This window comes from Limulus polyphemus, unplaced genomic scaffold (assembly GCF_000517525.1).
Source record: "Limulus polyphemus unplaced genomic scaffold, Limulus_polyphemus-2.1.2 Scaffold1450, whole genome shotgun sequence".
NCBI lineage: Eukaryota > Metazoa > Arthropoda > Merostomata > Xiphosura > Limulidae > Limulus > Limulus polyphemus.
Genome location: NW_013667060.1, coordinates 64,496 through 86,652, shown reverse-complemented (window position 1 = coordinate 86,652; position 22,157 = coordinate 64,496). Strand labels below are relative to the sequence as shown.

Below are 22,157 nucleotides of genomic sequence, written 5' to 3'. Positions count from 1 at the left end.
TCTGCAACTACTGAGACCAATCTTACACTTAAGTAATGCAATAATTGAAGTACCTTATCTATGTGGATGGCAAACTAAACTTTGGCCACACATTTGAAGCAACTGTTGGGAACGTGAGATTGGTATTTCAGTAAATATAAAATGCAGTCTTCAAATATAAAAAGAAAAGAAAAGAACGTTTTCATGAAGTGGAGTTTCTTGAGCAGTTAGTAGATATGGACAGAGTATCCTCTGATCTTGCAAAGATCACAGGGGTAAAAGACTAGCCGAACTTGAGACTAAATAAGAAATATTCAGCTTTCTAGTTTTTATGTTGTATTATAGATAATTTATGACTAATTTCACCAAGATAGCTGCACCCCTGTTGTCTGTATTGATTAAAGGTGATGCACAAGAACTTGGAGAGGTGTTCCAATCTTTGAAGCATGATTTATTCGAAGCACCAGTGCTGGCTTATCATAATCATGACTGTTCATTTATCCTAGATATAGATGTTAGTGGTTGTGGAACTAAAGTGGTGTTGTCACAGATAAATGATGATAAGGAATGTGTTTGCACTTACACGAGTTGTACAATAACTGATTTCCTAACTGCTGATACTATATAACAAAGAATAAAGTTCTTGCAGTTATGTGGAAGTCATTAAAGTGGGCAATGCATCACAGTTTTGTTGAACAGCACTGTCCTGCAAATTAGCATGGAAATACAAACATATTATTTCACCAGTTAATGGAATCATATCCATTTATCGAGTGTTCAAATCTTGACATTGTGCAGCAGACAAAGTCATTGAGACAGCATACAAGTGGTAACAATTATACTCTTGGACAGACAACACAACTGGCCACTCAGAAACCATAGGAAGAGCAAATGAAGGACAACATAGTTTGAGAGCTTCATGAGTACATCAAGACAAAGTATGACTAGTACAAAATTAAAAACGTAGTACTGACATATATAACATTTAACACTTGTATAGTCAGGGAAGAATTACATGTTGTACCATCAATACAAACCACTGAAAAGAGATAGCCACCCTATGATACAGCTAGCAGTCCTTAGAATTTTAAGGCAAGAGGTACTTTAGACTTTTCGTAATGAAACGATATTAAAGCACCAGGAAGTGTCGTGCACTGTTGCATATGTGAGAGAGTTGTTTTGTAGCTGCATTTGCATAAATACATTAAGTATTTGTTAGACAGTGTACCAAGAATGCTGTCCAGAAGAAAATCAGTGTTCTCGGGATAAAATTTGGCAGAAAGTTTCATATTCGCCCCTGGAGAGAATCGCCGTAGGTATAGTTGTATAATTTGCTCAAACCAGAGATAGACTGAAACTTATCTGTTATTTGATATATTATGATAGTCCAATATCACACTCTGGATTACTAGGAAAAATCCACGCTGACTGAGGAGCTAACTTCAACAGCCAATTTTTACCAACTGTTGTGGTGAAAATGTGCGCTTCACCATGTCATCTTCAGTGTCACAGTTTGGCGGAAGGGTTGTTTTAGACTATCAAACATATGCTTACTAGGGTTTTAATCTTAACTAAACGGATTGAGATGAGTAATTACCATAAGACTTGATGACGTACTGTGCAAATGAGCAACAGTGAGTTGACTCATTGTTTTACAAAGCTTCTTATACTCAGACAAGAAGATAAGTACATCTCCAAGTGGATATGATGTATGGTCCTCTGCCTAAGTTATTCTGCAAAGTCCATAGGAAGATATGAAATGGCTTTATTATTATGAAATATTATGAATTTTACACCTTACCAAATGGGTAAAGTAGCTGTGCATTAAAATAAATGTTAGAAAATAAATCAAGCCTGGTGACTGGGTTTACTTATAGTATGCACGTGCAGTGTATAAGCAACTCTGTTACAGCTGGACTTGTACGTATTTTGTTTGTTAGTACCTCAATAAGACAAATTTATGAGTTACAGTTGTTGATAAGCTTAAGCACTACATTATCCATGACCAGAAATGGTTACTCCTGGAATTATAGATGGATGATCAAGTTGAATCTGATGATGAGATCACTGTTACATGTGATCTATTGAAGATGAAAAGACTGGTATTACATATATGGCTGTTTATTGATGAGTTAGATGAAGAAGCAACTGTACAAGAACAGTCTGTCTCTTCTGATGATCGGCCAACAACGACTCCCTAATCGTTATGGCTAGGACTGACTGCTTGACGAGCAGTTAGGATGGTTAGTTGATTGAAGAATCAATGACTGAAAGGGAGCTCGCAAATGTCTAACTTGTTGATTAACTCTCAAATCACAGACTCACTACTGGGGAGGATCCACATATTACATGATACTAAGTAATCTAATCTTTTTGTCTGTTACAACACTTACCGTAAACAGTTCACCAAAAATATTGTTTAAATATGTGGCCCCCATTAGTAATTATGGGATTGATTGCAATACTGATGGTATTATTGCATAATTTTCTTTTGTGTGACTTACATGTTATTAGGAACGCTATGGTCAATAACATTATGAATCCACTAGGAAATTGGTTTCTAAAAGAGTTAAGAAAAATGTGTTTAAAGAGAATAAAAAGCCGATGTGGTACGGACCTCAGCGGTAATTCTAGAGTTAATCATGTAGGTTTATGTCTGATACCCCAATTAAAGCGTAAATTACTAAATACTCATAATGAGACTTTAGAAATAATTTGAAACTGGAATTTTGTCATAACTTATCTCTCCATTTGAAAACAACTAATAGCAACGTTTTGCACAGTAACCTGAAACTGTTGCTTCATGTTGAGTTTACACGTTTCGACCTTTAAATTATCCAACATTTTGTCTCACACAACAAACATGGGCCCTGAATAATTTTGTTAATTTTTAACATTCTTTGTACGTGTACAATAGTATACTAAGTTCCGCTACTTTTTGTATCTCCTGTCATGTGTTATATACTGTCAGTGTGCACCGTTTTCACAACAACACTCATCAAATCGTTAAAATGCCCAGTAATGGCAAGTTAAATGGATAAGTGGTATCTTTCAGTCAAGATAATCATCTCATTTACAGCAACAGTTGTTAAATGTTATGGTATGTAACCGTATACGTCATATAGACAAGCGGTAAAACCTTACTCGCCACAAGGCTTCGTTCGTGGTTAAGTCTCTAAACATAATTTGCACGCTACTTATATGAACTAACCTACCAGATAAATATTTCAAAGTGTGAATGTCTTTGCAGACATATTAATCTATATAATTATAAATAAACACGATGATAACAACACGTTTATCACAAGGATGCTGTTATGTTATTTCAAGTAGACAAAGAAATAAACTATTACTGAGGCTACTGCAAGGTCCAGCAGTCCTTGAACATTTATATTAAGGTAACTAAAACAACGATCTATATCTCCAGAATGTAGCTTTATTAGCTCAATATCTCGCTATCAGAGCTTCGTCATGAGCTATCTATATCCCACAAGTTCACAAATACAGGTGAGTCTAAATTGGAACACCGTCATTAGTAAATCGGATATCGTTACACGTGTCTAAAAGGCTTAGATCATATTAAAATAATATCAAACATCACTGAATTTAAATTGCTGAAACAAACCAATAACGATAAATTAGTAATATGTATAAATCAACGGGTAAACTATTAAAATCATAGGATTTAGAAAAGGATGCGTTGAATATATGAAATACCTAATCATACTTATATCTGTAAGTATCATTTCATTCTGTTATATCAATACATACACAGAACAATGGCGGAAAATATATTTTAACCATTAAGAGTGTGTACGGAGACTTCGTCAAAATTAAAACATATTAAAAATCTTACGAATGTTATTAAAGTCTCTACACTAAAGGCCAACTTTCATATTTATTCACTTTTGGTTTCTTTTTCTTGATAAGAATAGGATATTTAACCTTTCGGTCCAAAAAACTATGGCACTTACATAAGATCTTGACATCCGATAAGATGTCCGCTCGTGGTATCCAATGTTCTTTTCCATAATGTTCAGCAAAGGGATTCAAAAAATTCAAAACTGCCTTACCTTAACAACAAATGAACAAGACATCTTATACCGTCTTTATTTTATCTCGTTTTTGTGCCCTGCCGAAAGTACATAAAACTGGGATACCATTCCGCCTTGTTGTTGATAACAGAGGATCGTCAAGATTCTTGGTTTCTACGTTTATTGTTAAAAATGTTCTTTTATAACAAATTCTCATGTATTTACAGGTAAAAATTGGTCCAACTTTATGAATAAGATTAAAAATACCCAAGTTTCAATATCAAACATTAATATTTATGCTAACAGAGGTGATAAAGGTGGCCCCATGGACAAACCTTTATTCTGTTTATAAATTCCATCAGCCACCATAAAATAACTATAATTTACACATAATTTTGTTCAATTTATAATATCATCTACTTCTAGACATGAAGAAACATTTTACTAGGAAGTTACCTATTTTCAAAAGAACAAAGTACTTCTTCTATTGGTACATTTGTAAACAATGAAACTATCATTTTCCTTTTTATTGACACTAAAGAAACATCAGTGAAAAAACCAGAGTTGTTGGTAAGACATGTGAATGACACGTTTCTGGTGTGGCGACATGGCAATGACACATTAATTAATTTACAGGAACATTATAATTCTATCAGCCCCACAACGCAATTCACTTTAGAAATAGAAGAAGGAGGGCTGTTTACATTTTTTGGATGTTTCGGTGAAAAGAGAGGGAATGGGTGTCTGTCTACTTCAGTTTATAGAAAGTCGTTCTCAGTTGCCATGCCGATGCACGCAAGATTGCGTCAACTATTGTCACAAAGAATTTCTTCTTTTTCATCGTTTGTCCGTAGGGCCGTTAAAGTCTCTACTTATAATGAAGATCTATGCTTGAACTAAATTATTTAAAACATATAGCTATCGATAGAAGTTTTGAATCGTGTGTTATAGATAGGAATTACAAATTTTAGAAAACATGAAACTACAGATGATAAGTAAGGTTAATAAAGAAATATTACTATATATGTTCCGTTTCACTCAATAAAAATAGACAAGATGTTAAAAAATACGACTTCTCTATTAGCCTTTACTCCTAAATTAAAACTAATGAATATCATTAATGGTATTTAATACTAAATTGAATTAAAGGATAAATGGGGAGTTTATAAAATCTGTTTGCAGTTGTGGCTTGAATTATATCGAACAAACAAAGATAAATTTGAAGTTTCGAATTAATGAACACAAAAACACTGCAGAAAAATTAGTGATTTGTTTGAAGTTAAGCACAAAGCTGCATAATGGCTATCTGTGCTCTGTCCACTACGGGTATCGAAACCCGGTTTCTAGCGTTGTAAGTCCACAGATATACCGCTGTGCCACTGGAGGACTGTGGTTCAGCCTTGGTAGAACATGTGGCAAACTCTTCGCATGGCATTGAATGGGATGAGGTTCAAATACTTACAGAAGTTAAACTGAAAATGAATTAAACATAAACAAATTTGTTGATATTATTATACATAAAATGATTTTGAATAGAGATCTAGGCGCAGGTGCCACAGAAGTGAATTTTTGGAAATATGTTCTGTAGATGGTACTATATAATATGCAAATTATACGCGTGCACTTGCTGGTATAAAAAAGATAAATAAATTTCCTGTGTTTCTTCTGGTCTCCTGAAGATGGTGGAAAATTTTCCCACCGAAACATGTAGAGTTTATAAATGTATAGAATTTTTAATTGTATATTTAACTTTTAACTTTATACAAAAATGATTGTTCATTTTTAAATGTTGAATATTCTTACTTAGTTTATGAAATCCATGCAAATGAATGGTGATAGCATATATTGATCTGAGTCAAAGATGACGATCATCCAGAAAGATAAGGTGTTTATACAAAAAAACATGTTGTGTACAGAGATATGTGCCGTTTATAGTCAGTCCATGCTTTTACACTTATTCATATTAAATCTAAATACAACAACTCCATATTCTGGTTAGCAGGTTTTTGTTTCATTCATGCCCAACTACATAATATAGCAACATCATTATTGAAAGGATTTATCCATTTAAAAGATATATCCTTCTCATATATTTAGTATTCCACTTAATAATGTATATCTCAAAAAAAAAGTTTGGGTTTTTGGTCACATAGCATTATTATTATTTTTTTCTAAACAATGTTTTAGTAGTCAAATAATTTTATTACATACATCGTACGCAAAGCACGAGTTTATACTCAAGCAATTGATTATAAAAAAAATACAATTTCTGCAGCTGACTTTTCGCAGTTAGTCATGGGAGGACATCTATAAAGTGTGCTGAGAAAATATTAGCTGAAATGACTGGTTTGAATTTTGCACAAAGTCACTCGAGCACTATCTGCTCCTAATTTTGCAATGACAGATTAGAGAGGAGGCTTTGTTTGTTTGTTTTTAATTAAGCACAAAGCTACACAATGGGCTATCTGTGCTCTGCCCACCACGGGTATTGAAACCCGGATTCTAACGTTGTAAGTCCGCAGATATATCGCTGTGCCATTGGGGAGGGGGGGCAGAGAGGAGGTCGCTAGTCAACACCACCCGATGCAAACCCTTGGGAAACTATTTTGCTTACGAATAGTGGGATTGACCATCACAATTATAACACCCCACGGAATGGAATTCGAACCCGCGACACGCAAATTGCAAGTCGAGTCTCCTAACCACAAAGCCATGAAAAAACTAACTAATGAAATACAAACTTTTAACTTTGTTTTCATAATCATAATATATTTTTGACGTATTCAAGGAAAATGAATTATATATGAAGACAAAGTCTAAACGTATAGTGTAACTCTCTAGATAACACCGTACCATTGTTTTATTAATAATACCAAATAATATAATGATTGAAAATCCATGTTGTAAGAATTTTAACAACTGTTCAAATATTTATGAATTAGAAAAAGAGTTCTTGAACATGCTAATTTATTTTAACACCTGCATTAAAAGTAGTTGTAGAAACCACAGTTTAACGGTAAATATATTATATTGCATGGCAAAAAAAAAACACAAAAAAACGTGACAACCTACGATTTAAACACTGTTTGCCTGAAACATAAAGATTACTTTTACATTATGCACCTATCTAATATAACACATACCTATTAGTGAATGCTCCAACTAGCTGATCAACAGCTTCAACGAATTGTGTCGGTCTTGATATTCCATCTTCGAAGTTGTGACCTATCAAAAGGATATTTTTATAATACCTCTGTGATTTTCTAACAGCTCCTTGTTTACGAAAATTATCTATGTTAAATAACTGGAAAGCGCTGAATAATAGCTGATTTAGTTGTCCTGACGCATCAAGTTCTGTTTTCCGTTTATTTGGTTTATAATGTGAAAGTAGTCGAGAAGTCACGATAAACAAACTTTAATTGGTCATTACAATATTGTCAAGTGGTCAGTGATACCCATAACTATAGTTGGCCGAATTTTTTCTTTCTTTCTTTTGAACTCGCAACAAAAACATCTACATTTCTAAATGACGTTCTTGTTAAATCATATGAAACCACTGAAAGATGCAAGTTAGTGTTTGAAATAATATTCCTTTATTAGGAGTAATAAGGTGTTTTTTTGCATCCATTCTAAAACAAATGCACTTGAATTGCACTGAACAACAAACAATTTGCTTCTGGAGAAAACTCAAATGATGGGAAATTTGATGGTTCTGACTTCAAAAATGTAGACAAATTTTATCCATCGCCTCTACATTTTGAGTTATCATAATATCTCAATATTTCTCAGCAGTATGTGAAGTACCATGTAATCATCTCAGTACAATATGTTTATACTGTGAAATTAAGTTTACTTGGACATGTTAATGGGTAAAAGACATATATTTTTGATAACTTCAAACATTGACTGTATTGTATTGGTGTAAAGTTCCAAATATATTGTTAATATATGCTGTTTTTTCTCGCTATAATTTCACTGAATTGTACCACTTTTGCCTCATTGACGCGCTCCACCTGCTCCGCCATGGAATTACAATTACTGAATATAAAAGGGGACGAGAGTTAGACACCTCTCTCTCTCTCTCTTAGTTGCCTCTCATTCACTCAGTTGGTCACTTCGCCTTGTTCTGCACGCAGTCAAAACAATTCAAAGTCCAATTTTCTTACCCATGTATCATACCCGTGATATAATCAAATTCTGAAAAACTTTGTTTTAAACTCTAGTTCTGTAAACATAAATTCTTCTATATTTTTCAGAAAATCATTTGAAATGCTGGCTGCCTTCAGTTCAATAAAGTTCGAAAGTGCAAAAATCACTTAAACAGTTTCTGCTACATTTGTGGAAAATATATTACAGTTTCACGAAGGAAAAACATCACACACAAGGTAAAGGTAGCTTACTACCACGAATTTGGGTGTAAAATTGGCAACCAAGAAAAACATTTGGCTCCACATGAATGTTAGTTTGCCCATCTGAGTAAGAAGAGGACAAGTATGCTATTTGCTGTTCCTATGATATGGCATGAGCCCAAAAATAATCTAACTGACTATTATTTTTGCATGACTAATATTTCTGGATATTCAGGCAAAACTAAATAATACATTGAATATCCAGATATTGCATGTGCAATGAAAACAGTACTTCATAGGGATAGCCTTCCAGTGCCATATCCACCAGTGAATTAGGAAACAGAAGAGTTATCCTGCAAAGAAGACAATGAATCATCTTCATCTAGCAATTCTATTCATGTGACACCTCAACATAAACTGCCTCATCTGATCACAGAAGAAGATCTAAATGATCCTATTCGAGACTTGTCTCTATCAAAACAGCATGGGGAATTTCTTGGCTCTTGCTTACATTAATGGAACTTATTAGCTCCAGGAACAAAAGTTTAAATTTACTGAAATTGCCATCAAAGTCTTTCTTCTCACTACAACATGCAAGATACTTTGTGTTTCTGTACAAATGTTGATGCACTAATGCAAAAAGGCTACAGACACATCAGTCAGCCACTGGGGAGGAACGTTTGATTTAGAACAAATCCACACTGGGCTATATGCTGTGTCCAACGCGGGGAATCGAACCCCAGATTTTAGCATTCTAATTCCGTAAACTTACTGCTTTCCCACCGGGGAAATACATTTTTACATATTTTGGAATGGTTTGAGTATATTTGATGTTGTATATGCGTATTAATGTTTTTATTTAGTCAACTTTGGACCTTGTGTTTCATTTCAGTTTTAATTTGTGTACAAGATTTGTTAAAGTTTCGTTGTAGCTGAGTTTTTGTATGTTTTTAAGTTATTTTCGAATGTGTTTTTAATTTGTTTACTTTGAAGTTACATTTTAGTTAACTTCTGTCACTTGTTTGGTTTGGTATTGGATTTTTTCTTAGTGTTATTTTATATTTCTTCTAAGTTCGTGGTTCTATGTTGTTGTGGTGTTTTATTTGGCAGCATAATTTACTGTTAATTCAGTTAAAGAATAATTTAAACAGAGAAAATAAGAATTGTGATATATAAAATCAAACTATACTATTGATTTAGTATAAGTATTTTGTAATTTATTACAAAATGTATGCAACTTTCTTATTTTGCCATTTTTGACGAAGTCTGTTATTCCCCACTACTTAATATAATTTGACTTATGCCTTACGTCTTTAGGTGTCCTTGATCCAGGTTGTTTCTCTCTGTTTATTAATTTTTCATCCTTGGGGTGAACAAGTTGATATTGAAAGGTTGCTAAATCAACAGTTACACAGGAAAATAGAACCGCTGCTAGCCTATGATTGGCTCAGTCGATGCTTGTCAGATCAGTAGAGTTTTGAGAGTAAATTAAGCTCATACATTTAAACAATGACATAGTCTTTGTGTGTACATTCTTTGTGTGTATATATGTGTGTCTATATATATATATAAAGCTATTAGTGAGTTAAATGTTTTAAGTTGATAATCAGAATCTATGTTTTATAGCTACTGTATTTTTATTTTATTTCATTTATGGTCGCAGTCTGTGTTACTGACTTTAATTTGTGAATTGTGAAACCTGATGTCCATTTGGTCAATTACCAATCATCAAACAGCATTCAAATCGTTTAAATAAATCATTAGACCTGGTACTTGGGTGGTTATCACAGCTACTGTAATGAGCAATTCGACAACTTGTATTGGAGGAAATGTTAAATTTTTACATGCTGTATCGCTGTACTACTGCTATGCAGCACTCACTGAGATGGGTTTGAAGAAAGTATCACTTTAACTGGTTGTATCATTAGCCTGGTGTTATGACCATTTCAACAGAGTGCACCAGAAAAGATTCTTACCTTTAAACAGCTGTATTACTGTGTCTACTGCCATGAACAACTCAATAGACTGGACTGGAGGATACTTTTCCAAAATATTTCTTAATATCTGTAGTAATTCTTCTAATTTTTCATAGACTGTATTTTTCGTTGTCTCTTGTTTCCCTGAAACACAAGCTATTGGTGTAAATATTGCTACAAAATTAAAACATTTAAACAACATCTGTCATTTTTCCACAGAAAATTGTGTCACATTTGTTGTTTCAATGCAACAACATTAAGAGATATATTTTCAAGTAAAAAATCTATATACTAAAGTCATGCAGTTATTCATCAACTTTAACTGAAAACCTAGTAGACATCATTCAATATATCAAAATATATTCAGTTCACCTACATCATGCATAGCTATTTGAACTGTTTTGTTCTTTCAAAGCCTTTTACAGGTTGAACTTGTTTTAAAAGTTACATTAACCAATGATCTCATAAAAGCTACAAAACTATTCACAGCTTTTCACGTCTAAACTATTGACCAGTGTCAATCAAAGAATGAATACAAAACCCAATCTATCACTTGATTCATCAGTTGTCTCCGAGTTATACTGATTTTGGGGAAATCCATCCCTAACCAACAACACTGGACAAGGGAAAATTTAATTTTTTCGTCTCTCTAATTTCAGTTTTCTCCGTAAGGCTGGCGGTCCAGCACAGGATTATACCATTTCTTTGGCCATGAGGTAAAACGTCAGAGAATGGTAGCTATGAATAATAAATAAACAGGTGTATATTCTACAGTACCTAAATGTAATCCAAAACAAAAACTGAATGATGTGGAATGATGATCGTCAAGTGCTTAAAACTTTATTTTATTAGTTCTAAAGGTAGGTTAGCAATAAAAAAGGAAATTTATCTTCATGTAAGATAAATATGCAGAGATGGGTCTTCATGGGGAAAATAACATTTTCAGGATCATATTCTGGTAGAGATATCTCATATGTGTTGACAAGATGTTCAGCTGAAGGAAGTGGTTTTATGGAGGGTGAATGGGAAAGTCTAGTAAGTTGATAAGGATGGCATTAGGGGTATGGAAGCAGGAATGGTATATTTGACGCAAAGCTCCCAAATATGGTGATGATTGTTGGGAAATATGATGCAATCATGCAACTCCTGGTTTGATTAGGCTTGATTTTGAATGATCAACAGAGAGCATGTCGTTGCCATAAGTCTTTCATGCATGTATTAACGGACATGGCCAGGTGGTTAAAGCGCTTGACTCGCAGTCTGAGGGTCGCGGGTTCGAATCACCGTCCCACCATACATTTTCGTCCTTTCAGCCGTGGGGGCATTATAATGTGATGGTCAATCCCACTATTTATTGGTGAAAGAGTAGCCGAAAAGTTGGCAGTGGGTGGTGATGACTAGTTGCTTTCCCTCTAGTCTTTCACAACTAAATTAGGGACGGCTAGCCCCGAAAATCCCCATGTAGCTTTGCGCAAAATTCAAACTAACCAAAAACCTTAAAGAAAAATAGGAGAAGTAAATAAAAATACTCAAGTGGTTCCAGCCAGACACCAAAGAAGGTTGAGTTGTTGTGTGACTATATAATTAAGTGTTGCAACGTGAACCTTCCATTTCAGGTGTTTATCAAATATGACACCCAATCATTTAACCCCATTATATAGGTGTAGGGAAACAGAGTCTATTTAATTATTAAATTCATCAGGGTTTTGTTAAGGTTAATATTTAATTTTGCTCTGACCAAACTGAATAGCTTTGGTCTTATGTGTATTGAGTGTAAGATGCCAGTGCCTGCAACATACAAGGAAGTAACTGACTGCTGTTTTTACAACCCTGTTTAAGGTGATCATAGTCGAGTGGATAGCCATTTTGACAATATCATCAACATACTGAAAAATCGGAACAGGACATGGACGTGAACCATACAAGATATAGAGGAGAGATGAAAGAACTTGACCTCGTGGGGGGCAAACGATCTTGAAAAGATGTCTTCTATAGAGATGGCTGCCTGACAACCCATAAGGTGTAAATTAAGGACTCAAATATAAGTAAGTGTTATGTACATAGAAGTGTAGGAGACAAAACCCAGCCTAGGTATTTTGCAATAGATTATGATCTGTAAGAGATCTTTGTAGATTCTTAACACGTAAATGCTCGAAGGTTCTGCTAAATACACATGTGGGACATATTCAACAGTAGAGGCTTACAGTTGAAGAAGGCTAATGGGTTACAAAAAAGGAGAGATGAGAACCTCCATAACTGTAGGTAAAATCCAGTGTGAAAAAAATAATAAAGAGCATTGCCAGGAGCAGAAATAACTTCCTCAGAGCACGGAAGAGATGTGCATAGATAATTCCACCCAGGCCTAGTGCGGTATTGTGTTTATTATATATTAGTCACATTGATTGGAGTATCTATATAATTGTTCTCTACAGTGTGGCTAAAACTGGGGGTAGGCTCAAGGTGGATGATATAAGATAATCTGGAAATGTCTAAAATAATCAAAGTCCAGAGTGTATTGTAGTGAAGTTTGAAAGTGTGACTTGTAAAACGGTCAAAGAGACGATGTTGGAGCAGAATTTACCAATTGATAGGGAAAATGGCAAAGCAAAATTGGCCAATTAGTAATTTAAGTTGGCACCAATGTTGTAAGGCAATGAAGAATTCCAAAGCTCATTACAGACCTTTCATCACTTGAGTTTCTTAACTGTCAAAATGTAATTATGAGCTGTTCATTGAATATTTCTGTGATGCTGCAGAATAACTGTGTCTCTGCGATGGAAATATGCACGAAACAGAGAGTGGAGAGTTAAAGCAATGGCACTGATTGATAAAGGTAATAGAAATATGTATGGAAAAAAATAAGTATTTGGACTATATTGGGAAATGGCTGAATAATTACAATTTACGTTTTTGGGCAAAAAATTAATAACACCATGAAAGAAGAGATCTATAACTATGCCTTACAGGGCAGTCTTTAAAAGGTCCAGTATGAATGTTAGTCTGCCTCACAATAATTCACAGAAGTCTCTTGTATGGCTGGTCTTACGTATATATTTCTAATGGATGTTGGAACTACAACTATAAAATGGTCATTAAAAATTAAAGAATGAAGGTGGAATATCATTAGTAGAAATTAAATTTGACATTGTCATTTCTTTCTAGTCCTAGATGGTGGTAGACCATCAAAGGGTTATGCTCTCCCTCTCTTCAATAAAGAGATAGATGATAACTGGAGCATTGAAGATATATGATGGAGAAAATTCTGAACATTGTGAAACTTTATTGGAAGCAAGGGTGAAGGGTGTGGAATAACAATGAGTGACTTAAATGGTGAAGAATCAATTCATCCTCCTCCTGAATAAATGTCACTGAGTAGAGGAGCATAATTAAAAAGATCATCAGACAAAACTGACATGATATAAAGGTTCAATAAATGATCATCTGAGGTTAAGATTTTGCAAGGACAGGCATTGAGAGAAAATAAGCAAATATGATATTTTGATTAATAAATCATCAGTCCACATATTGGATACATAGGTATCGGAGATTGGTGAGAATTCATGAGTTGTGCTCATATAACTCTTTGGTAGTTTGATATGAAAAGTGAGTCTAAGAGCATGATGATCCAAAAGTAGTATTAGATGATAAAATATGGAGAGACCAGAACAATAGGGAGTTTGATCATAAGTGAAACAGGAATGATTGGAAGTTTTGTAAGTATACAATGGAAAGTTTGGATTCATTCCCTATGAGGTTTCTCTCTCAGCTGACAGAGGAAAGATAGACAGACGACTTTCTGATTGAGAGTTATCATCTGTGCCTTACGGGTAAGATGTCTGTTAATTTTGAAATTATATAGGAATAGACTGTGTCAACAACTATATTTATGGCGCTTAGAACCAAAAAGCATGGCTATGGCCTTGGAGGAATTAATACCAAGAAGATGTTTACAACAAAATGTAACACTTTATTGAGGGTGATTATTTTCAGGCAGGCGGACACAATAGTTGTATCATTAGTATATTAAAATGGATGAACTGGATATCTAGGTTTGAGATGAAACATAACACTAATATTCATACAGTGGTGAATTGTATATTACATATATGGTAATTTCAGTTGTTTTTTTTCTTACTACAGGATTTGAATAATATTTAACATTGATGTTACTAATTCATTCTTCTCAATTATTCAGAGACAAGTTTTTTAAAATACTAAAAATAAACATAAAGCCCAAACTACCATTCGATTCCCCACTTCTCACAGATATTATATAAAAATAGGTTCATTGAATGAGTAAAAGACAACCGAAAAAGATCAAATGTAATAGGTACAGTCTATTATTATAAGATGCCTACTCTTGTTTTTACAAAACTGAGTTATTGAGCCATGTATATTATTGTTAGAATGTGAAATCCTGCCATTGTTAGTGAGTTGCTCTTTGGTGTTTCTAGTTTTACTAAATCATCTTGTTCAGTGACTTTTTTCTTACATTTTTGGATTTTTTACTTTATGCTTATTTGTTCATATGCTTTCTAGACAATACTCTATCGTGGTGAAACAGTGGATCTGAGATGACAGGACTTTTTGGGTCATTGCCATGCTAAGCCCTACTTCCGCCTTGGTTCAAACTCCAAGAAACCTCTGCTGATAGTGCCTCTACTACTTTATGTTTTGGATTTTGACTATCCTTCACTAGCTATTTCAGTCCCCTCTTTTACCATATCTACCTTTACATATATTGAGATTATCCCAATGGCCTCTGTTGATGCACTAACTTCTGTTCTTACTTTCACTACTACTCCAGCTTCAATCAATTTATCTCTAGCTACTAGTTCGACCACTCAACCCCAATCGACAATCCCTATGGAATTGACTCAAAACACTCAGTGTTCTGTTTTTTCTTTCTAAAATGGACTCTTATACTACTCAATTCAACATTTTTAGTTTATGATTACAAAATATTGCCTTCAGCCTGATGTTCAACAACTCATACCCAACCAATCTGGTATAATCATCAAGACTTATAATTCAAGAAACTCTATGACATTTATTTTATATAGAGATAGGTATTACCAATTTGTATTCTGTTGGTTGCCCTTGAACAGGGTTTTTACTCTGTCTGCCAATGTGGCCTTGTCCATAAATTCTGCAATATGGCACTTCAACTTACTTTGTTTGACCCAAACATTCCTTTCTACCTTAATGATGGGCAACTATCTTCATTGATTGCATTCATTGTTGTTCCTTTTTGTTTGATGCAGGAGTTATACAGAGCTCAGTTTTATCACCTTTGCTTTACATACTATATGTTGTCAATATACCCGTTCCTAAACCTATCATCTATCTCTTTCAATACGCCAATGACAGCGCTCATTGCTACTTGCAAGACAATAGTCCCTCTCAATAAAGTCCTATAGATTGTAGTCAAATCCAAAGCAATTCTGTTTCGCTTAAACTGCCATAAGTTTTGACAATGTCATAGCTCACTATTGTTTGATATCTAAATCGAGAATATTCACATATGGTTCTCCAGTGCAGTAAAATATTTTGGAGTGTATTTGAGAAATACTTTACCTTGAAACACAACAGACAGTTCCTGAACAAAAGGTCTCCTCCAGAATCTTCGTGCTCCAATGATTAATGGAAACCTTTTGGCTTTTAAATCTACCCGTTATTCTGTATTCGTACAGAGCCTTAATTCTACATTGTATGACTTCTGGCCATACTGCCTGGACTTCTGTGTCTGATTTCTTTTGCCACAGGCTACATATTATGGTGAATCATGCCCTCCAGATAAATTTGGCACACAACTACCTTGTCCAACTGATACATCTCAGAGATCTTTAACTTTGATATATTAACCTCTGTTTTATACCCATAATGCAATCTTTGCAGACCTCTTCCTGTTTTCAACCAAGGAAGCTCTTCCTGACTGCAGTTTCTAAACTTTATGTCATGTCCTTGCTGCCAGATGGTCCTATGCGAGGATATAAGTGATATGAAGAAGAACTGCAGAATATGATAAGGGGCATGTCAGTGGTGAAGAGTGGGAAGTGGAACAAGTAGTCCAATAACAATGAGTGATCTAAATGTCAGTTTCGTAAACGTAATAAGTAATGCGCAGTTTAATTACATCCAAGAGTCTGGTGAGCCAGCAGAGAGTAATACTTTCTCTTCAAATAGACAATGTCAGAAGATAAACTTTATGATGGAAACAATAGCTATGTAGGATATGAAAGTCTATGTGCCATAAGAATGAAAAATGTATGAATTTTCTATTATTAATATTATTATTAGAGGAGAAGGAGAGATATTGATTGAATCAAGAGTAGGAATATAGAAAGAGACAGTTAATACTCAAAATAGATATGATTTGGAAGATTTTTTTACTTTAATTTTCATCCATTTCTTGGCCAAAGAGAGAACGTCACCCTTTGATAGCTCACCAGTCCCTTGAGTTAGAATGAAATGAAAAAATATTACGAAATACTTATGGCCCGAGAACAACATGCCCTCAAATCTGTATTTCAAAACCAAACTATTACATTCGATAATATTCTTAACATCTACAGAAGTCTTGTATCAAACATTTCACATGGTGCTTCTTGATTCAAAATGTCATCCTTTGCGACTTGCTAAACTCCCCAGTTCATTCTTGATGAAAACTACTTCTCTCGGCGGAACATGTTATCATCATTTATAAGTACACTTTGCGTCCCCTATAAAAGCATGCGTCTATAGATATATCTTACACGAACAATATTTTCTTTTCTCATATCTCACTTACTTTCACCTGTAATTAAATTAAGTTTTGAATATTCGACGAGTATCTTTTCATACCATTTCCATTTCGGGACTCTTTTTAGTACTGTAGAATATATGCCTGTTCATACATTATCTACAGCAACTTTGGTTAAAGAGAAGGCGTAATCCTCTGTTGACCCACTAGAATTATGAGTTGGAGTGAAATGGCAGAAAAAAAAACGATTTTTTCCTTTGCCTAGAGTTACAGATGAGAGGTTAAATTCCCCAAATCCACTATAACTCAGGAAAGAGTGCTGATTCAAATAATAAATTGGGCTTCATATATATTTTAGTATATTAAATAGGTTATTTGCTGAACAATTACAGAATAAATTAGTAGCACGAATCCTTCAAATCCTACATAAGTATAGGTTCACGGTGGTGAGTAAAGACAAGCAAAAATAGCAAACATATGATCTCAACAAAACTTAGCATGCACTCTTAAGGCTCCCCATGAAATGACGTTGGTGTCGATGTTCATATCCGACCTTCTATATGTTACCCTTAATATTCTATTGCTCTCTATCAAACTTCGAAGGCAATATTAGGGCATTCCTTGGAGTGACATGAGAGTTACATTCAGATCTAGCCTCCCCTCCCCTTGTCTGCCCTTGCATTGCACGGGCATGTTAGCTTGTAAAAATATGTGATTATATCTATTTAAAAAAAAATCAAAAACGTAATTGTTAAAATCCGCTTAATTTGACAATTACCGATTTCAAACCACAGATGACTAGAAATTACATTTCAGACTTATATTTTGTCTCGCACTGGTCACTGATAAGTGACCTTTTGTTTATTATCAGAGCTCACTAGATATTTTAATACACCCCTTGTTTGAAATTTTTAATGATAAATTAAAAGGGGCGCGAAAAACAAAAACAAACATCTATTGTTTACGTTAATATTAGGCTTATTGGATTCCAATGCATTGACAGTTTTCGGCAAATTCAAACGGTATAAGTGATTTGATTATGTCATAAATTAATTTAAATGAGATTAATAACAAAATATGAAAACAAAAATATTCGTTAGGAATATGTGATTAGTGGAAGATCTTTCATTAAAAATAAGCAAAGCCCAGATTAAAAAAAAAGAAAGTACATGATACGTCAAATAAGCTGAAAGTTATAAATATTACAGTTGGGTTAAGGATACGCTACGAATTATTATAGCAAAATATTGGTAATACAAGATTGTATTAAAGAAATCATTATATGAAAGACAACATCAGAACAAAATGTTTCTTACAGAGATTTACAATTTATCCTTACATACCTATTTCTATTTCAATATTTTTTTTAAGCTGACCCACTGCTTCTTTAAATCTTCGAACATCATGTGTTAAGGCAACAATGTTTTCTTGTTCCACCAGGTGGCTATCAGATGATCCATTGCTATTAATGCTGTTCATTGATACACACAATGACTTCCCGGCTCCCTCAAGTGAATAAGAACTGGCATTATTAACACTGCGCATGGGACATTCTTCCACAGGTAAAGTGGAAGCGCGTGTCAGTTCTGAAATGGAGCTGTAGCTGCATGATGGGTCCTGCCAAAAATTAAATAGATTAGTTAGCACATCAATACCATACAGGCAACATCAAAATCAATTATGTCTTTTGTGTGAGTGATTGAGACATCGTTCAACAAAAGGTATCGGTAATATCTTCTGTTATAGAATTTATCCCATTGTATTAAATTGCAGAGAATTTTGAATATACAAATTCTAAACATATGATTTAAACTTGTTAATGCTTCTCTTGCCAAACTCTATTTATGTTCATAGTTTAGGATTATCTAGCTACATCTTTTTAACATTTTGGAAGTTATAAACTAACCAACTTTGGAAGTAAAATGTTTTTTCATTTCATATTTTTAGAGTATGATTTTCTTCAAAGTACATATAATTTTTAACAAAATAATTGTTCTTTTACATCGAACAATTTCTAAGCGTTCATCTTAATTTTGAGTTACATACGTTATTTATTAATATTATCTTCGTAATGCACGAAAATCGTAGGATTACGTGTATTTTTCAACATATTATTAACTGTGTGAATATTATCTTTTGCTTTTCTGTTGTTGTTAAAACAAATATCTAGACTTAAAATCTTAAGAAAGAGTAACAAGGAGTAACAAGAAAATGTCAACAAATAACCATAGTAAGGAAAGGAAGTGCTTTACAAATTTACTAAATTTCTTTATAAAACTGTACATATAATCTAAACATAAGTAATGCAGTAGCTTTATTGTACCCGAGTTTTAGATGGCTTTTGATACGGCGTCACATAAGAAACTTCTTATGAATATTGAGAAGTTAAATGGATTGAAAGCTGGTTGAATGGTAGAAGGCACACGTTATTAACAATAGGGTGAAATCACGGTGGATTAATGTTACAAGTAGTAAAACTCGAGATTTTAGCACAGATCTCTGAGGTAAAACACTTGTAACATTAAACCTATGCAAGACATGGCCATTTCTATTTTCCACTAACCACTTTGATAAAGGAATAATCAATTGACTAAGTTTGCAAACGAATTCAAATTGTACTAAACATGCTGCAGTTGTTCAGGGAAATACGGACTATTTGATAAGCTGGCCTAATACCTAGCAGACCCCTTTTTAATCTTAATAAAAGTAAGGCTATGCATGCGGGGGAGAACAATATTAATTATTCTTCTAGCCTTACCGGGGAAATTCTAAATTAAAGTGATGTGAAAAAAACCCAAAAAAAACTGAGCATATGTATAATTCTCTAAACCCTTTTAGACAATGTACCTTATGTAATAATTATGGAAACAGAATTTTATGTTGTATATATATATATTATGTACACAAATACTGAGTACAAGTTAAAGGAGTTAAAGTTATAGTTTCACCTTATAAGGTGGTGTTAAACCTCAACTAGAATATTGTGTTCAGTTTTGGTGACTATTTAAGAAAAGATATTGAGTTGATAAAGAGAAGGGCTATTAGATTGCTTTTAGGTTTGAAGAAGTTATCGTATAGGAGAGGATAGGTTGGGATTTGCTGATATGTTTTCTCTGGCGAGAAGATGCGATCGTAGGAATATGGTTGAGATTTTAAACATTGTAGGATGTTTTAAAGCCAGTAATCTAGATGTCGTTTTTGGGAAAATGCTGCATGTAGTAAGACTAGAAGACACAGTGTTAAGATATATGAAAACTTGGAGGCAGCTCCAGTTAAAGCAGTGTTCTTTTCAAATTTGGCAGTCAGCTATGTAACAACTTATTACAGAAGTGAAGAAGTTAAAGATAATATTGAATGAGTATTGAGATTGGAATTAGATACAGGAAAAAGGGTTTCTGTATGTGGTCTTTAGTAGAGTAGTGTTAGAACATAGGATAGCCTAGACTGGCTAAATAGCCTTTTGTTATCCATTGTAAACGAAATGAAATAAATTTTACCCAAAACCCGTCTATTATACACACATGCACATTCAACTGAATATATACTTCCAGTGATAATATTTCAGTTTTCCTTTGGTTGAATTTCTAATTCGTATCATCCTTTGTCATCATCTGTGAACTTAGTGATTTACAACTGATAAAAATGATAGCTATAGTTTCATTGATACACCCTTCTCCTTGACTTCTAAAACTACTGAAGAATATATGTCCTATTGAGAATGGGACTGTTGTATTGTTCACAGTACGTTAATTTAAGATTATCTACAAACCGAGTTTTACAAGTATCACTATTACATAATTATTTGTATTTTTCTGTCTCCATATTCCAGTAGAACTTCAGGATGACTTCTCGATGACTTTTCTTTGACTCCAGGTTGTGATGTTATGTACTCACTTATCACAACGATAAGATTTCCGTTTAGCAGTTCCTGTTAAACGATTCTGTGTTTCCATATCTAAAATAAGATTATAATTTGGGTGGTGACCATCAACGAGGTACTGATTACTGATTTTCTTTAATGATTTCTTGTGGCTTATGTAGAGTAGACATTCTTTATAAAGAAGTGATTTTGAGAAAAATGAGTTTTCCTGATGATTTTTCATTTTCGAATTGGTTCTCTGTGTAGTATATCGTTAGCAACTTTGATGGATTATAATTAATACAAAGATGAACAGTATTCTCCAATGTGGTTCTACATTTTTAATCAATATGGACGAATTATTTATATATATATACCAGTGAATTCATTATATCTGTTTCCTCCATCATTAAAAAGTTCTGTTCTGGGCTTTCCTATTCTCCAAATACTCTGTTCTGCAACTTGACTTTTCACGCTGTTTTCTGACGAGTCATCCAAAGTGAGTGAAGAGATGGGACAAGATAATGATAGTCACTCTCGTCTTGCTGCGATAAGATGGTTAAGGATTTTTATTGCTAGATCGTTCAGCTGGGTAGCCAGACAGATAGAAAGATGTTCGTTTCTCTACCCATTCATTTTAATAACAATCTCAACTTGGAGATGCTATAATTTTCACGATATTCTTCTACCACAAATTTCGATTTTTTTTGTAAAAGATAAGCTGATCGTGCAATTGTTTCATCATTGTTGTCAAGTTATTTATCTGGTCTCACATAACAGTGTTATTTTGTAATCCATATTTCTCTGTACTGTGACAATTTTAAGAACATATCTCTGTTTGAATATAAAAAACTTGGCATCTGATACATATTAACACCTTGAGACTGACATCAATAACTTAAACGTAACTCTGTAAGATATAAAACTTGACCTTCGTTGTTTATTTAACAGATATATGCATATTTTCTTGATTAGTGTCTATTATCAACACAATATCTTTTACAGCTCTTTTCACAGTAAAATAATTTTGTATAAATTCTCGAAATTTCTCCTTTAAAATGTTTACCTTCTTTTATTAATTGCTTTCTATTTCCTTGTCGCAGTATTAAATTTTCTTGTATTACTTTATCAATATCTCTTTAACTCTCTGGGCAAAGTATAGATTCTGTTATTTCAAAACCTCGTTAATTTTTTGTTGCGACATTCTCGTGGTTTTTA

At 33.7% G+C, this 22,157-nt stretch overlaps 2 protein-coding genes across 3 annotated transcripts in view; one reads left to right on the top strand and one right to left on the bottom strand.

Annotated features, from left to right (window-relative positions):
* The window catches only part of LOC111086810 (neurogenic locus notch homolog protein 1-like), a 73,735-nt gene that overhangs the window by 4,591 nt on the left and 46,987 nt on the right, over window positions 1-22,157 (top strand). The window lies entirely within an intron of this gene.
* The window catches only part of LOC106463634 (rho GTPase-activating protein 45-like), a 116,788-nt gene that overhangs the window by 76,800 nt on the left and 17,831 nt on the right, over window positions 1-22,157 (bottom strand). For both annotated transcript variants that reach the window (XM_022391175.1, XM_013923683.2), the window contains exons 2-4: window positions 18,424-18,697; window positions 10,339-10,482; window positions 7,157-7,238 (exon numbers count right to left, since the gene is read on the bottom strand). In XM_022391175.1, coding sequence (XP_022246883.1) covers window positions 7,157-7,238; window positions 10,339-10,482; window positions 18,424-18,697 — 500 coding nt within the window. The remainder of the gene's footprint in view (window positions 1-7,156; window positions 7,239-10,338; window positions 10,483-18,423; window positions 18,698-22,157) is intronic.